At 41.3% G+C, this 18,211-nt stretch overlaps 1 protein-coding gene across 2 annotated transcripts in view; it reads right to left on the bottom strand.

Moving 5' to 3' along the window:
* Positions 1–18,211, bottom strand: part of SEMA3D (semaphorin 3D) — a 135,107-nt gene that overhangs the window by 52,071 nt on the left and 64,825 nt on the right. For both annotated transcript variants that reach the window (XM_083366266.1, XM_083366267.1), the window contains exons 6-8: positions 17,878–17,971; positions 8,855–8,983; positions 7,431–7,573 (exon numbers count right to left, since the gene is read on the bottom strand). In XM_083366266.1, the coding sequence (XP_083222392.1) occupies positions 7,431–7,573; positions 8,855–8,983; positions 17,878–17,971 (366 nt within the window). The remainder of the gene's footprint in view (positions 1–7,430; positions 7,574–8,854; positions 8,984–17,877; positions 17,972–18,211) is intronic.

The raw sequence follows: 18,211 nt of genomic DNA, 5'->3' as shown, positions 1-18,211 counted from the left end.
CAAGTTGCAGATGTGCTCTTTTGCTTTTTTTATGATTTGAAAAGTGTGCATCCTATCTTCTGCACAAGTACTCTTTTTTGTTAAATCCAGTCAGCACAGTTGTTTTGTATTGTAGCTGGCGGTGTTTGGTGCTTTGCTTTGTGTTTTTGCCCCGCTGCAAAAGTAGCAAACTTTTGGGTTTTGTGCAAATGGAGGCAATGCATTTCATGTGCTGGACACTTCTCTCCAGGCATCAGTAACTTTTAGAAACTTGCTTAGCTCTTGCTAAAATTTCTCTAGAACAAACACCAAGGAACTACGGGAAATGTTCAGTCAGATGAAGCATTTTGAGGAAAATCAAATGTCTGTGCATCTTTTAAGCCTACAAACGTGTTCAGATATGAAGCTATCTGTTTTTCTTAGGTATCTGCCAAGCTTCCCATGAGAAGATCATTCACACCCATTTTCTCCTTCTCCTTCTTCTCCTTCTTCTTACCTTCAAGAGAAACCAGATGATTCTTGACACCTTAGCAGATAACAGCACTGAGATGATACTGTTTGCAGTCAGAGGCTCATCTCTAAATCTAGTGTTGAATGTTAGCCCAGGCTGTCAAAACACATCCCAGAAGAAGACAGTGGCAACCACTGTTGCCAAGAACACCGCACGGACATGTCTGTGAAATCCTCAGGATTTCAGCCTGCCTTAAAAGAGGCTTTGTGAGACTGAATGTGATGGATGCTCCCTTGATGAGTGAGCAATGAAGGCAGACACATATAAATGAATGGAGAGATTAAATGCGTTGCGAAATGAAGCATACCTTTCATCTATGTAAATAACATCTTAGGTCATGAAAATAAGAACGTATAGACGGAGCAAAGGTATGACAGCTACATACTACTGGATATAATTCATCTGCACAATTTCTAGCAAAGGTTTTCCTTGAGTGCCCTTGAGATGAGTTAAAGGGCTGCAGCATAAAAATGGCATAGCTCTTCCATGAGTCACTGCAGTTAATCATACATAATTCCCCTGCCAAATGAACCCAATCAGGCAAGGATCTATCAGTTTGATAAACAGCATAAGAGCCAGGGGGACCAAGAGATATGTGTTTGTATCCATTGGAGTATATTATTTTTAAAATATAAGTCTTAAATGTTCATGACATGAAAATATTAAAACTTTGTTGAAGGGTAGGGAGGGAAAGTGAAACGAGAAAGAGAGGGGGGAAGGAGAGAGAGAGAGAGACAACAGAAAAGATCAGTTTAAGTTTCAAACACTTTATGTATCCATGAGAGGGAAAATAGGGTTAGGGAAAAAAAGTGCTGCAACATTTTAAATAGTTAAAATTTGGGGATACCCTAGGAAAGAAGAAAAAGTCTTCAAAAGTTGAAGAAAAAATATATCTTCAAGCTGATGGCTGCTAGGACAAAGATAGGAGGAAATCACCTGCACTTGTTAACCCTTTGGGATGTACCTCAGAGTAGGGGTCCCCAACCCCCGGGCCATAGACCAGGACCGATCCATCCCTGTTACCCGTACCCTACTTTGATTTTTTTGGGGGGTGGGCCTAATATAAGCCCTACTACAAAACTAAGCCCTAAAAAGTCAAGCTAGGGTGGGGGTAGGGGGGGTGAAGCTGCCTCACATGCCCCACACCTGCTTAACTTACTGCAAGGACCACCACAGCCAGGCCTCCCACACCCCGGCACCTGTTGCGCCACTACTTGATTTCTTTTGTGGGCGCTTGCTGCCTCTTGTGGCCGGCCGCCATGTGGCGCATTGCGCCGTTGCTGCTCCTCCCGATAGGATGTTGCATGGTGCTTCAGGCTGCTTCCGCTGCTTGCACGCTTTGGGCTGCTTCCGCTGCTTCTGCAGTGCTTCGGGCCACTTCTATTGCTCGTGGAAACGGCCCCCAAAGCCACGCAGCACCCTGCCGCGAGCAGCAGAAATGGCGCAAAGCACCATGTGGCATCTTGCCGGGAGGAGCGGCAACGGCGCAATGCGCCACATGGCGTCCGGCTGCAAGTGGCAGCAAGCGGCCGCAGAAGAAGTTAAGTAGCAGCACGACAGGTGTCGGGGTGTGAGAGGCATGGCTGTGGTGGTCCTAAGAGAAGACATTCTCCTCAGTTAAGACCTAATGCCTTTTTGGGAGGCAAAAAGAAAAAAAGAAGACTGGGTGTTAATTTTGGTAGGAACCAGGCCGCACAGCTGGAAGTGAGCGGCGGTTGAGCGAGCAAAGCTTCCCCTGTATTTGCAGTCACTCCCCAGCACTAGCATCACTGCCTCAGCTCCAGCTTAGATCATCATAGGAGCACAAGCCCTACTTAAACTGTGCATGCGAAGGATCTAGTGACCTGCTCCTCCCTCCCCCACACACTCTGGTCCATGGAAAAACTAACTTCCATGAAACTGGTCCCTGGTGCCAAAAGAGTTGGGGACTGCTGCCTCAGAGGAAAACTAATCCAGTCCCACATTCAGTTAGAGCAGAGATGGGTAACTATGGCTCTTTTATGACTCGTGCACTTCAACTCCCAGAATTCCAGAACCACCATGCTGGCTCTGGAATTTTGGGAGTTGAAGTCCACAGGTCATAAAAGAGCCATAGTTCCCCACCCCTGAGTTAGAGGAACTGCCATATTGCTTGGAGAAGATGGCTATCCAGTCCTCTCTTTGAAGACCCTCAGTGAAGCGTGACACAACCCGCTTTTATCAGACACCTGCTACATTGGATCTACAACTCTTCCCATCTGGATTCTACTATCCAATCTGTATCTATTTCCTTGTAACTTCTACTTCCTTCTAGCCTTCTACTATTTAACCTGAATCTACTTCCTTTTAATATCAACCTTGGTTTTAGTCCTGCTCTCTGAGTAAGTCTATTCCCTCCTCTAAATGGCAATTCTTTGGATATATATGAAAATTGCCTTTCTTCCTGCTTGCTGAACGTATCCAGTTCAACTGACCTTCCCTTCCAAATTGGCAGCCAAACCTTTGGGAAGGAATAATTTTATTATTTATTTAACTATTGTTCCTTCAAAAATCAGTGCTGTCTCAGAAATCAATAGAGGAGAGAATATTTGTAGCTCAGGGTGGAAATGAGGGCCCTTGGTGCTCTCTGAGCTTGGTGGTTTTTCCTGCAGACATTTCATGACCCAAACTAGGCAACATCATCAATACTCTAGCTCAGGGGTAGGCAACCTTGGCGCTTTTATGACTCGTGGACTTCAACTCCCAGAATTCCTGAGCCAGCCACGCTGAGGGGAAAGGGAGAGGTTTCCATGCTTAGCCATGCTGGCTCAGGAATTCTGGGAGTTGAAGTCCACGAGCCATAAAAGAGCCAAGGTTGCCTACCTATGGCCTAGGCCTAGGCCGCTTTATGACTCGTGGACTTCAACTCCCAGAATTCCTGAGCCAGCCACGCTGAGGGGAAAGGGAGAAGTTTCCAAGCTGAGCCATGCTGGCTCAGGAATTCTGGGAGTTGAAGTCCACAAGTCATAAAAGAGCCAAGGTTGCCTACCCCTGCTCTAGCTGTTTAGCATTGATGATGGAACCTAGTTTGGGTCATGAAACATCTGCAAGAAAACTAGCCAGCTCAGAAAGCACCAGGGACTTCCTTATTATCTCAGAAATTTAACGCCAAACCCCTATGGAGACTGATGATATCAGGAGAGGCCTCACAAATCAAGGCACTCTTAAAATATAGAGAGCATTCATCCTGGGAATTTTGGCGGAAATAATCTCAGCACTTCTGCAGGTCACAAAAAAATGAAGAAGGTCAGTGTAAATCTCAGTTGAAGAAATTACAAAGAAAGTAAGAATTTATCAGTGCGATATTTGAGACAAAACAAAAGCCTCTCACATTGTTTGTGACTTTATTATCAAGGTCATTATCATTAGAAGGGCAGTGAAGAATCTCAGGGTTAGATTAAAAGGAAACAAGGATCTCAGCTCCCATTAAGGTTACTTTTCTTTGTGGGGGAAAAAAAGAATTTAAAATGAGAATATTTAAGCAGATTTGTTAGATTGTTTTTTTTAAAAAAAAAAACAAACCTTCAAGTTTATGTAGACCCTGGGCAGAAGTGTGTTCTGAGCTAGAAATCTAATATTTAATTATTTTAGACATTCACAATTCAGTGATACCTTACGATTTGCCATTTATGTCTGAGTCTTTTGCACAGAAAACTCCATTGGTTTTGCACTTTGTAAGCTCATTCCTCCGTGGTTAATTAAAATAAAATGCAAAAAAAAACCCAAAGGTTTAAAACTGCATTTCACTTGATATTAGTGGGAACCTTCCAGTTTTTCCAAAGCAAAACAAGAAATGTCAGCTACTGCAGATAAACTGCTGATAACTACTACTACTTTTTTTTTTTTAAAAGCAAAATATCAGAAATGCCATTTGTCACGACAAATTATGCATTTCAGCCTGATTGTGAATACTGAAAGCATTTCCTCTCAATTTATAACATTATCCTCCTGGTGATATGCTGAATGAAAAATGACATGAAGCCAAATTAGAGTTTGTGCATGAGCGCATGAGATGTTGTGTGTGTGTGTGTGTGTGTAAAATATGCATTAATATAGAAATAGAGAAAAGTAGAAAACTGAAAGGAAAAAAACAACAACAAGAAAGCCCATGCAGAAATCTAGAACCTGGGGAGGACAAATATATTGGTAAAAGTTTTATCTGAAAAGGCAGCACCCTTTGAATCCAGGACAAGAAGCAACGGATGGAAACTAATCAAGGAGAGAAGCAACCTAGAACTAAGGAGAAATTTCCTGACAGTCAGAACAATTAACCAGCGGAACGGAAATTGCCTCCAGAAGTTGTGGGTGCTCCATCACTGGGGCCTTTAAAGAAGAGAGTGAACAGCCATCTGTCTGAAATGGTATAGGGTTTCCTGCCTGAGAAGGGGGCTGGACTAGAAGACCTCCAAGGTCCCTTCCAAACCTATTATTCTGTTATTCCTGATGGCAAATGGGTTAAATAATTTAACAGTTTCTCCTGAATTTTCAGTCTGTAGGTCCAGCTTCTTCTCCGATGAAGTCCTCCAAAAGGGGGTATCCAATTAAGCAAGCTGGAAGGAGACTGTGGATCATTCACACCTTGCAGCCGATGCGGCACCTTGGTGGACGGAAGTAGGATACCGCTTTGCGGCTTTCCTTCAAAGAGGTGTTTCAGTCAAAGCCTCAATGGAGCAAAATCCTTGGTTGACAATTGGGAGATTAATTCTGCAAAGAATAACCACCTTTTCTAGGAAGCTGAGTCACTGAAACGTCTCAGGAAAAACAAAAGAAGAAATTGGATTCCAGTCTAACTTCGAGGAAACTGTGCAATGTACCAATGGTGGGGGGTGGGATTCAAAGCACTGCTTGCACACTTCCGCTGGATGGGATTGAGCATTTGGGCATCTTGGAAGTCTCCTCATTTGGAGGAAAGCATTTGTCACATTTGTGGGCCTCTGTGGTTTGAAAGGTAGCAACTGCATGAGCTGCAGACTCCCCTGGGACTGTAGAAGTAATTATGGAATTCTTGAGATCTTAATCATGATAAATAATGGGAATATTGTCAAAAGTGGGACAGCACTTAAAAAAATCCTTCTTGGCTGCTCCAGGGAAGGAAGACTAGACCATAGTCTTTGAAATTTTATATATATATATATATATATATATATATATATATATATATATATATATATATATATATATATATATATCACTATAATATACATCTTTCTCTCACACACACACACAGACACCCACCCTCTCACATACACAGACACCCAACCACATATACATACACACACACACATGCCACACACACACATCCCTTTACATAAACACACATGTGTGTGTGTGTGTGAAGGTACAGGTAGTCCTCGAGTTACAACCACAATTGAGCCCAAAATTTATGTTGCTAAGTGAAACATTTGTTAAGTGAGTTTGCCCTATTTTACGACATTTCTTGCCACAGCTGTTCAGTGAATCACTGCATTTGTTAGTAACCCAGTTGTTTAGTGAATCTGGCTTCCCCATTGACTTTGCTTGTCAGAAGGTCACAAAAGGGGATCACGTGATCCCGGGACACTGCAACCATCATAAATATGAGTCATTTGTCAAGCATCCGAATTTTGATCATGTGATCACCACTTTTTTCCCCCTATGTGTATGTGTATATATCTATATTTTCATTTTCTTTCCCCCACTTCGTTCTCTCTGCCTTTTTTTTCTTTCTCATGTTTTTCTTAGTATTAGTCTTTAATTATGTGTGTGTGTGTGTGTGTGTGTATGTGTAAAAAAAATTTTTGGTTGCTAACAAAGTATAAAGGGAGACCGATATGATCATTTCAAACTTATTTGTTCTCATCAGTCAGTCAGAACAAATAAGTTTGAAATGATCATATCGGTCTCCCTTTATTCTTTGTTAGCAAGCCAAAAAAAAAAATTACACAAATATGAGCTGCCACTGCTGTGGCTACTGCCTGTAGATGGCCTTGGGCTAGGCTGAAACAGGAAATAAGATTTGTCCCGTGTCTGCGACTAAGCAAGTATGCTTAACAAACATTTAACATATATATATATATATATATATATATATATATATATATATATATATATATATATATATATATATGTGTGTGTGTGTGTGTGTGTGTGTGTGTGTGTGTGTGTGTGTGTGTGTATAATGTGTGTGTGCGTATTAGGCAAGGGACACAGTGGCTCAGTGGGTTAGGACGCTGAGCTTGTCAATCAGAAGGTCAGCAGTTTGGCGGGTCGAATCCCAAGTGCCGCGTAACAGAGTGAGCGCCTGTTACTCATCCCAGCTTCTGCCAACCTAGCAGTTCGAAAGCACGTAAAAATGCAAGTAGAAAAATAGGGACCACTACGGTGGGAAGGTAACAGCATTCCGTGCGCCTTTGGCGTCTAGTCATGCCGGCCACATGACCACGGAGACGTCCTCGGACAAGCGCTGGCTCTTCGGCTTTGAAACGGAGATGAGCACCGGCCCCTAGAGTCGGAAACGACTAGCACGCATGTGCGGGGGAACCTTTACCTTTACCTATATTAGGCAAAGCTGAATGGAAATATAGTCCAATTGCTATGAAAAAGTAACAGGGAAGGAAAATTATGGGGAAGTGAGCTGCAGGGAAATCGGATTACTTGGGTTAATTAGGATGTAGCTAAGAGAGTCTCTGTTTCTCAGTGACTGGTAATTAAACTGCCTGCTCCTTAACTTCGTTATCAGCTATGAAAATATTTCAGTGCCCAAATACAGCTGGCTTGTCACATTAAGAGTGCAGGACCAGCTGGATGAATTCTAGACTTTATTATTAACCCTTATTATGATGTGTAGACTACTTAAGGGGAAATTATTCTCTCCCTGGGGCGATTTATATTTACTGAGGAAACAACGTGATGGGTTTATTTTACAAAAATCCATATTGCTCACCTTGCAGACGCGGCCCACATAGGACAGAATGGCCCTGTCGGAGGTACTGCTCTCTTGGGAGACTTCTCGGAAAAAGAAATAGATTTTGTCATCGTCTGGATTATATGTGTCTGGGATAGGAAAGATTCCAATAAACTTTGCTCCTAAAAGAAATAAAAAATAATAGGAACCAGGGTAACACCATTTAATTATATTTTCTCAGGCTTTAAACCCATCGAGACATTGGCGAAACAGCTTTAAATTGATGTATTTCTTCACTTCCTCTTCCTCCTAACTGATTTTTTTTCTCCAGAATTCAGGACTCAACTTGTACAGATAAGCCTTGGCTTACCATCATTCGTTTAGCAACTGTTTGAAGTTACAACAGCAGTGAAAGAAGTGACTTACGACAGGTTCCCCACAATTATGACCATTGCATCCCTACAGTCGTGTGATCAAAATTTGGGCAACCTCACTTTAATGCCTTGCTTCAATGTTATATATTAGCAATAGCACCGGTCAGTCCTAGAGGAGATCAATCCCGACTGCTCTTTAGAAGGCCAGATCCTGAAGCTAAAACTCAAATACTTTGGCCACCTAATGAGAAGGAAGGACTCCCTGGAGAAGAGCCTAATGCTGGGAAAGGTTGAGGGCAATAGAAGAAGTGGACGACAGAGAATGAGGTGGCTGGATGGAGTCACTGAAGCAGTAGGCGTGAGCTTAAATGGACTCCAGAAGATGGTAGAGGACAGGAAGGCCTGGAGGAACGTTGTCCATAGGGTTGCGATGGGTCGGACACGACTTCGCAGCTAACAACAACAACAACAACAACAATAGCACTAGCAAAAGCACTTAAGACTTATGTACCAGTTCCTGGTGCTTTTACAGCCCTCTCTAAACAGTTTACAGAGTCAGCCTGTTGACCCCCAACAATCTGGGTCCTTGTTTTACCCACCTCGGAAGGACAAGAGACTGAGCTGACCTTGAGCCCCATCAGGATTGAACTCCTGGCTGTGGGAATGCAGAGTCAGCCTGCAAACACTGCCCCCTAACCACTGCTCCCCCATGGTTCTAAAATATTATTTTAATATTGAAAATCAGGGACCATTCTCAGCACCACCAGCCTAACAAAATGGCCAGAGACTTAGGACGCGACATATGAATGTAATTATTTGCTCTACCAGACTTCATTATAGCTTTCCTCCTTTCTGCTTCCGCTCAAATCTAAACCTGTGATTCTACCGGTGCTTCTACACATATATGTCTAACACGCAGTTGTATGTGCTCTGGACATAGAACTGAATGGGAGTTCAGTTGGGATCTGTCGAGATACCTGCAGAAAAAGATCACAAAGATCCCTTTCTCTGCAGACCTGCCCAGGACCACATTCAGTAAAGCCATGTTCTGAAGCAACACGTTCCACAGCAGCATGTTAAGCCTCTTACCGTTTAGCCAGTAGTGTTCAGACATATCCGTCCTGATGCAGTGTTGGTCTTGCGATGTGCCTAGAGATCGGCTCAGCGCCGTGTCCTTGCCAAGGAAATCGGAGGCTGTTCCAGAGTAGAGATACCCATCTGCAAGCAAATATTATTTTAAGATCGCAAAGATACCGACCATGAAACCCGTTTTTCAAAGTAGTACCTCTTGGTCCTTAATTGTCAACAGTGGAAGTGTTTTATGCATTTCCAAAACAGCCTTCTCATTATTTCCCCAGGGAGATAGGATTTTGCTTTCTTTTCAGAGAGAAAAAAAAATCACATTGTGTGGGTTTTATTTTTTATTTATTTATTTAGTTAGTTAGTTAGTTTTCTATACCACCCTATTCCCGAAGGACTCAGGCAGGTTTACAGGGCAATATTTAAAAGACAATATAAAATTAAGATAAAAAATAGAATTAAAAAGAATTAAATTAATTAATAGCCCAACAATAAAACAATGTTAAAAACTTGAAACTAAAAACCCCCTCAGTCCAGGCCAGACAGATCGAAAAGCCAGGTTTTCAGGTCCCGGCGAAACAAGCGCAGGTCGTTTCCCCCTAAGCAATCCATCATTTTACTGTAACTGAGTATTTTGCTGAAGAAACCGTCTGTCAGATGTCCTTGCCACACCCTTGGCTCCAAAAAGAAGCAAGCCGTTGTGCTGCTCACTTCGTAACTTTGTCCCTGGGGTGGTGCAGCCTTTTTGTAGCGTTTTATACATGGTAACCTAGGGACACGGTGGCTCAGTGGGTTAGGACGCTGAGCTTGTCGATCAGAAGGTCGGCAGTTTGGCGGGTCGAATCCCGAGTGCCGCATAACAGAGTGAGCGCCTGTTACTCATCCCAGCTTCTGCCAACCAAGCAGTTCGAAAGCACGTAAAAATGCAAGTAGAAAACTAGGGACCACTACGGTGGGAAGGTAACAGCGTTCCGTGCGCCTCTGGCGTCTAGTCATGCTGGCCACATGACCACAGAGACGTCCTTGGACAAGCACTGGCTCTTCGGTTTTGAAACGGAGATGAGCACCAGCCCCTAGAGTCGGAAACGACTAGCACGCATGTGCGGGGGAACCTTTACCTTTATACATGGTAACCTAATATTCTTTGTTTGTGAATAATGTTCAATACAGCTCAAAAATACATAAAACCTGTTCCAGCATTTGGGAATCAGAAAATGCAGGGCAGCCAACAGTCTCTGGAAAGTTCACAGCCTTCCTCTTAAGGATTCAGAAGCAGAACAGCTCCATATTTGGAATTTTTATCTGCTACTTTCAGTCGACATGAACAAAAAGGGATATCCAGAAGTGCACGTCTATGAGATTCTCAGTCGTTCAGGTCCTGGTAACTGGGCTTTGTTTCCTTGAAGACGTTTCACTCCTCTTCCAAGAAGCTTCTTCAATTCGGTTCAGTTCATTCTTCATTCTTGGATGAGGAGCAAAACGTCTTCAAGAAAAAAAAACAAAGCCCAGTTGCCTTTTGAAAAAGCGGTGTAGATAAAAATAAAGTTAAGATTGTGCCCATGATCACACAACTGTATCTCCATCCCAGTTGTGAATAATAATAATAATAATAATAATAATAATAATAATAATAATAATAATAATAATAATAATAATATAAAAATGTTGGAAGGGACCTTGGAGGTCATCTAGTCCAACCCCCCTCTCAGGCAGGAAACCCTATACCATTTCAGACAAATGACTGTCCAGTCTCTTCTTAAAAATCTCCAGTGTTGGAGCATTCACCGCCTCTGGAGGCAGATTGTGGCCACCATCTTGTATTATTTTTTTAAAAAAAAACACACAAACACTGGGCAGAAACCTCTGCTGGTACCTCCTTTAGCAGACTCCATTGGTGTTGGGCAGCTAATAAATTTAAATACAAATAAATAAAATAAAGTTCCTAAAATCAAAAACAAGCAAGGGAGAGATCTATAGCTCTCAATGCAGTGTGGTAAATGTTACAACGCTACAAAATATTTTTTTGCTGCAGCATAATTAGTTCTGCTCATATTTTTCTCTAAATCAGAAAAATCAGAACTAAACTAAAAGATCAACTTTCATAAGATCAAAAAGACTACAAACCGTAATACCTGAGTTTAAAGAACAAAAAGAAATGGATGAATTCATATACAATTGATTAATCTTTCACTTTTTCATATTTTGCATAGCACTTTATTTGCACGGGAACACATGACGCACATATAGTTATCTGTTTATGAAGAAAGCTTGAAAATACATCTAACATATTTTCAAGTTTGCAGAAATTATTTATACCTATCCAACCTTCCCAAATAATTAGGACAATCAAGGCACTTAACAGCTCCTCCACTAGACTCAAATAGTAAGATAAAAGTATTAAGACGTACAGACAGCCAGGATGGTCCCCTACCCCCGGGCCGCTGTGGCCTTTTCGGAATTGGGCCACATGTGTGGCTGGCCGGAGCATGCATGCACACAGCTCAACTTGGATGAGTGGTGGGCTGGTGGGCACTTCACGTGTGTGCGTGCCGGCCCGCCGCTTGCGCAAGTTGAGTGGTGCACATGCACACCAACCCGCCACTCGCTCAGCCCAGTTCCCTTCTCTCCCCCCCAGCTGGGCCGCCAAGCAGCAAAGATTGGGAACTGCTGGTCTAGTGGTTAAGGCATCAGATTAGAAACCAAAGAGAGCATGAGTTCTGATCCTGCCTTAGACACAAAGCTAGATGGATGACTTTAGACCAGTCACACCTTAGGAAGGAGCAGTGGCAAACAACTTCTGGGAAAAAAAAAAAACTTGCCAAAAAGTCTGCACAGTTTATTGAGACAGTCACCTGGAGTCAATTGTGTGTGCACACACATTGAAAACAGCAGAAAGGCTGGATGAAGAACTATCTCTCTCCAACAGTGCAAAAAAAAATGACTTTGGGTGTTTGGAAGCACCATTGAAAGAGATTTCTTTCTGATCTTCAAGTCCAGACAGAGTCACAGTGAGAAATACGACTCCCTAAGATCTCCCTCCCTCAATCCCATACCTATTGAAATCTCATACACGTGCAACAATTTTAGGAGGAAAATTATCCACATAAGCAAAATTGTCTCTGCTGATTTTTTTTTTTTACACACGTTTGATCTTAATTTATTTAAACATTTCTTGGCTGGTATTTGTGGATAATTTCTTTTTCCATAGTCATCTAATGGTAAAACAAGCCGTTTTTATCCAGGATAAATGTCCAAAATTAAGGCTTTAATCATTCAGTCTGAGTGAATGGGTTGAGAGCGAGAGAAATTCCACTTGGAGGGAATAATCAAGAGCCTCGGTGAGAGAGAGGTGAAGAGTTTGCAGAACAAAAATGCACAAAAGAATGCCTAGGAACGAGAGAAGGAAGGAATGTTTGCAACAACAGAAATTATGGAGAGGTGGAGTCCACAGCATGGAAGTAAACTAGAGCTGGATTTATTTTTTTTCACTCCTGTTTTTATATTTTTTCCCCCCACTTATTACTTCCTGCTTCCCCCCACCCGCTTCTTGCATAGTGTTGCTTACCTTAAAGAAACACTATGGGTGTGTACGTGCTCATGTGCATTGTTGATGCTACTATATCAACCTTCTTCAAATTAATTTCCTGCAGATGTTTGGATGACAGCTTGGAGATCAACCAAAATATCTGGAGGGCATCAGATCAGGTTGGGTTTTCAGAGGCAGTTTGGGTGACTTATATTTGAAGCATCAAGCAGGAGTTTTAGTTTCCCGGACTTTCTTAACATGCCTTATATTTTTCTATCAGTGGCTGTGGATGATAGGAAGGAAGATAGGAAGGAAGAAGAAAGGTAGAACATCAGGGTCCAGAAGAAGCTACTTCAGCAAGATAAAACAAGGAACTGTTGCCAAACCTAGTGGATTCCAGAGGATTTATTTCAATAAATTATATCTCGCATGAATGGAATGGAATGGAATGGAAAGGAAGGGAAGGGAAGATGTATACAACAATTATTTTCTTTCTATCCGTGGTGCTTGAACAAGTCCAACTCTCTCTCTCTCTCTCTCTCTCTCTCTCTCTCTCTCTCTCTCTCTCTCTTCTCTTTCTTTCTTTCTTTCTTTCTCTTTCTCTTTCTTTCTTTCTTTCTTTCTTTCTTTCTTTCTTTCTTTCTTTCTTTCTTTCTTTCTTTCTTTCTCTTACAATAACAAAAACACATTCTAGCAAGTAAAATTCCATAATGAAGAAGGAATAGCATAATGAAAGTCTGCCTATTGACAGACAGACTAAATGATGGATAAGTCAAAGGGCTAAAAGAAGCAACCCATCCCTGCTTTAACTTTTGATGACAAGGTCCTTTCAACACTAGCCTTCTTCTTTGTTCTCCCCCACGTCTGTTATTTTGTGTAGACCACTTGGGAAAAGCTGGTGATTAAAAAGTAAACTTCAAATAGTGGGGGGGGGGAAGCATCAGCATCAAAAGTGCTACGTCTGACATGTAAGAGTCGGCTTTTGAAAAAGAGAATCCAGTCAAGGAAGGATTCGTATTATATGGTTTAATTTGGCATCATTCAATTATTGCTTGTCCTTTTTCAAGAGTAGTTCTCACAATAAACATCCACATGGAAAGAAATTGTGAAAGTTCTCCATAAAAGTGAAAAGCTTTTGAAAGAGGAATTTCTTTGTTTTGTTTTTGTTCCTGACACTTCTGTGGCCTGTCTCTCCACATATAAAAAACCTGAAGATTAAGGGCTTGGTTTATATTTTACCATGGCTGCAGGGTGTCTACTTTAAGCTGCACTAGCTCTGACTGGGTGGGAAGTTCCTCTATGGCTTTCATGGAAAGCATGAGAGGTTCCCAGTCCAGATGTTTGTGGTGATGTATTGAAAGCTTTGCAGGCCACAATAGGAGCACTCTACCATCTTAAAACAGTTTATTATAGGATGGTGTGTGGAGGCCTTTAATTTGACTTGGCCCTGGATAAGGAGTGCCAGGGTCAAGCTAAAGTCACAAAGAGCCTATATCTAAATGACAATATAGAATGAGTATTTTCCAATCCAGATCTCCACTGCTTCTTGAATTAACACTGGAGAGTTCAACTGAGTTAGAAATAAGCCCTGAATTGGAGAGACATAGTGAGAAGACATCCATCTCTTTGTAATCCTCCTCCTCCTCCTCCTCCTCCTCCTCCTCCTCCTCCAATTCTTGCCCTTCTGGTGGACTCAACCATTGTTAATTGATATTATTGTAGTCAGGGCTTTTTTTCTCATAGAACGCTCAGAACGGAGTTCCGGCACCTTTTTTGGATGGAACCTTGTAGGGTAGGCAAGGCAGGTTGTATGTCATGTGTGAGTTCTGGCACCTTTTTCTTTTACAAAAAAAAAACACTGATTGTAGTGATCTAATTAGATCTGTACTGATCTAATGCACTGCCACAAATTCAGATTCCTTGCTTTGGCCAGGCAATCCAAAGGTGCCAACTGTGTTCCTTGCTTTGGCCAGACAATCCAAAGGTGCCAATTGTATGGGAAAAGAGGCGAATGTGACATCTACAGGCCTTTCTGAAAAGGAATTTGGGGTCCTTTCAGAGGTAAAGGTAAAGGTAAAGGTTCCCCCACACATGTGTGCTAGTCGTTTCCGACTCTAGGGGCCGGTGCTCATCTCCGTTTCAAAGCCGAAGAGCCAGCGCTTGTCCGAGGACGTCTCCGTGGTCATGTGGCCGGCATGACTAGACTCCAAAGGCGCACGAAACGCTGTTACCTTCCCACCGTAGTGGTCCCTATTTTTCTACTTGCATTTTTTACGTGCTTTCGAACGTAAAACTTTCAGAGGGTGACTAGAAAAACCAGGATTTATTGATTATGATTTGCAAATCATCACTAATGTGGCCAGTATCAAAAAGTAGCTAGAGCCCAATGGTTAATGACCTAATGGGCAAATTGTGTATCTCTAAGAGACACGATGTCTTAACTGCAAAATAATCAGCCTTAAGTTTGCTCATGCAATTCTTAATTCTTCTTTAAATGGCTAGCTAGCAAGCTAGCTGGCTTTGGATTAAAGGTGTATAACTAGGCTTCCATAATAAAAGTTAAATTGCAATATATAAACAGATCTGGTTGCTTCTGACAAGATTTTAATGTGATTTTGTTTACCAGATCCTGCTATAATCTGTTCTGTTGTGAGGAAGATATATTATTATGCGTACATCCAGGGTGCAGCTTACAAGATATGATTCAATCCAATTCCACCCCGTGAACCATAAATTTCCTCTGCCTTCTCCATGCACAATTTTGTTTTGAAGCTTGATTAGTGGATTTCTTACAGTTTTAAGACCAGAGAAAAGTGATTATATTTAACTGGCAAAGACTCATTCTCAGATAAGGGGATTTTCAGTTCAGTTTTGCGAATCTCTAGTATTAGAAACATACTTTAGGAAGTAAGTGAATCAGAACTTAGCTTTACAGATTCAGCTTTAGTTATCTTAAGCTTCCACTCATTCAACTCTTTAAAATGTCATCTGCCCTGTGACATTTCCAAAGAGGACAAGATATCTTGAGAAATTTGCTATCTACTGGAATCTCATCAAGAAAAGAAGACAAGAGATTCTCCCAATAATCATGTAAATAGACCTTCTACTACCACTTCGAAAAAGTAAGGCATTTCAAGATAGACAATCCCTACTGTTTTGGGTTCTTTCTTTCTTTCTTTCTTTTTTTTTAAAAAATAATAATGGATGACTTAGACCTTAGAAAGGTCAAGATTCAGAATTATCCACCTCATTATCTGAGAATAAAGGGCGAATATTTATCATATTCTCTTTTTGAACTGTGACCAATCCTTCAAAGAAACAAGACTATAACATCTCTTCTGCCATAAATTAAACAGGGGAAAAATGTCAGGTACATTCTTTTTATCTTACAACAAGATATTATAACTTGATGGACAAGTTAAATGAAACTGCCCCCCCCCCAAAAAAAGGTAGAAAAGCAGCAGCATGTCAAAGGAAATTCTTGGTAGTGTTGAAGTGAAGAGATTAGTCTAGCATTCCAGGATGGCAGATATCTGACTCCACCAAGTATGATTCTAAGGCAGGAAGAAGACAGAGCGATATTGTACTTTGACATAGTGCTTTAGGCTAGGATTTTAGCAATACAATAAGGGCAGGCTTTTCTTCCACATGAAATGCACTTAGCCCAGAGACTTCAGAGGTCCCTTTGGAAGCCATGTACAAATACAGTGTATGTCAAAGCTAGGATTTGGCCAGAGAGAGTCCTCGGACTTGCATTTTTTTTTCTGCAAACTTCTCTGATTTGCATGGGAAGAGCTGCACTTCTCTGGTTTTGCGGTGTAGTTCTCTGATTAAAAAACACACCAACACACCAACAGTCATACATGGGGCACAGCCCAGACAAAAATGTATAGATTTGTCAATATAGACGAATCGGTATTGAAACCTGAGCCATAGCAGACATTCAGACAGGCTTTTAAAGAAGTTAAACAGACCTCATATTTTTTTTAAGCATAATGAATCTGCAGGCAGATCGCTGAATTTTGATTCTTTCCAAATCTTGTAGTCTCAGAAGCTAATTTGCAACATTATGGTTGAAAAAGCTTTGTTCCACCATTGATCAATAGTCTTAGCTGTTGTTCTTCAGAATGTGACTTTAAGGCGAGAAAGAAGGTCAGTTTTAGTATTTACGCCCTCACAATCCAATTCTTAATATTAAATTCTTGTAGAACATAACAAACCAATTGCATTTCCGTTGCTATGCTTAAGCAACAGATTTCACCCACTTCAATTGTGTTAATCTCTGAACTTGAACGGTGCAGTTTTCCTGCGCCTGCAGAAGGTATATGTGCATGAATAATCTTATTCCACCATTTATAATAATCTCCTTAAAATATTTTAAAACAATTAATATTTGTTTATACGCCATCTCGATTGTCAGTTGGCAACGCATTTTAAACTCTTAACATTTGCCATGGAAGCTAAGAGTGTCTGTCTTTCTCTCTCTCCTCCAAGTCCTTAACAGATAGTGCGAACCTCTGTTCTATGCATGGATATTTATTTATTAGTTGGTGAGGTTTATGCCCAGCTTTTTTAGGGCCTCATGATGGCTTCAGTGATAGAAATTGGCAGGCAGAGGATAGCAAGTTGTATCTTCCAAGATAATTCAAGAGATCAGCCAAGCAGGTGTTTTTGCAAGCTGTCCTAGAAACTAGAAAAATCTACTGAGCTTGCAAATGTTTTCTAGCTAAGGCAAGGCTCTGCTCCTCCTGATTATTTTTACGTGCAATGCAGTGAAAAGAGTCTGCTGCTCACTCCGTGAAGCTTCTCAGGAATATGAATTACTAAACACATCTGTGAGGCCGTACCAGGAAACACTGGCCTTACTCCAAAGTTTTCACTTAATCATAACTCAACAGTGTCATTTTACCGTAACAAAAATGATACAAAGTTTTATTGATTATAATGTATAGGCCCACCAGAAGGAAGGCTTTCTTAGTTCCAGCCCTGCAAGGTAGGACATGCTTCCAGAACTTTCCTTCCCCCTCTGCCCCCTAATATATTTCCAAGGAAGATATCTTGCTCCCATAGTGTACACTGATTAATAATGGTCAATCTGAGCAGATAAGCATCTTGATCTGAAAGGAGGAGCTTCTGGAGAACGTAGACCTCTGCTCCAGGACTTCCTTTCTTTCTCCCAGCTTGACCAGTTTAGCGAAGACTAACGGTGACTAATCCAGTCTAGTTATTACGAGATCCAGCAGAAAGGAATGAAAAAAGCAACACATTTTAAAAGAAAAGAAAAAACGAGGAGAAAAACTCAAAAAATATCAATCTTAGCCAAATGAATAATAAAATAAATCACCTCAGAGTTCTTACCTAATCCAGTCTAGTTATTACGAGATCCAGCAGAAAGGAATGAAAAAAGCAACACATTTTAAAAGAAAAGAAAAAACGAGGAGAAAAACTCAAAAAATATCAATCTTAGCCAAATGAATAATAAAAAAAATCACCTCAGAGTTCTTACCTGCCATGACAGATGCAAAAGGCTGCTGAGGGTCAAAGGGACATTTCAATCTTCCAGATTCCAAGTGGTGAGAATTAAATCTGAACGTGACATCCTGCATAGAAAGAAGACACATCCATTGGTTCAATGCTTCAGGTGAGAGCCAGTCTGTATTTGAAGAGAGTCAGTTGTTATATTGTTGAATGAGGACTGAGGAGATCCAGAGTCTGAGGAGATTCAGAGTTTGAGGAGACCCAGGAAACACTTCAGCCATGGAAGCTCTGGAGCTGATTTGGTTCCTGGCCCTAACTTTTTTTTCTCTGTTGGGAGGGAATATTGAAGGAAAGAGTGTTAT

This window comes from Vipera ursinii, assembly GCF_947247035.1.
Source record: "Vipera ursinii genome assembly, chromosome: 6".
In the NCBI taxonomy this organism is placed as follows: domain Eukaryota; kingdom Metazoa; phylum Chordata; class Lepidosauria; order Squamata; family Viperidae; genus Vipera; species Vipera ursinii.
This window is presented reverse-complemented; position numbering and strand designations above follow the sequence as displayed.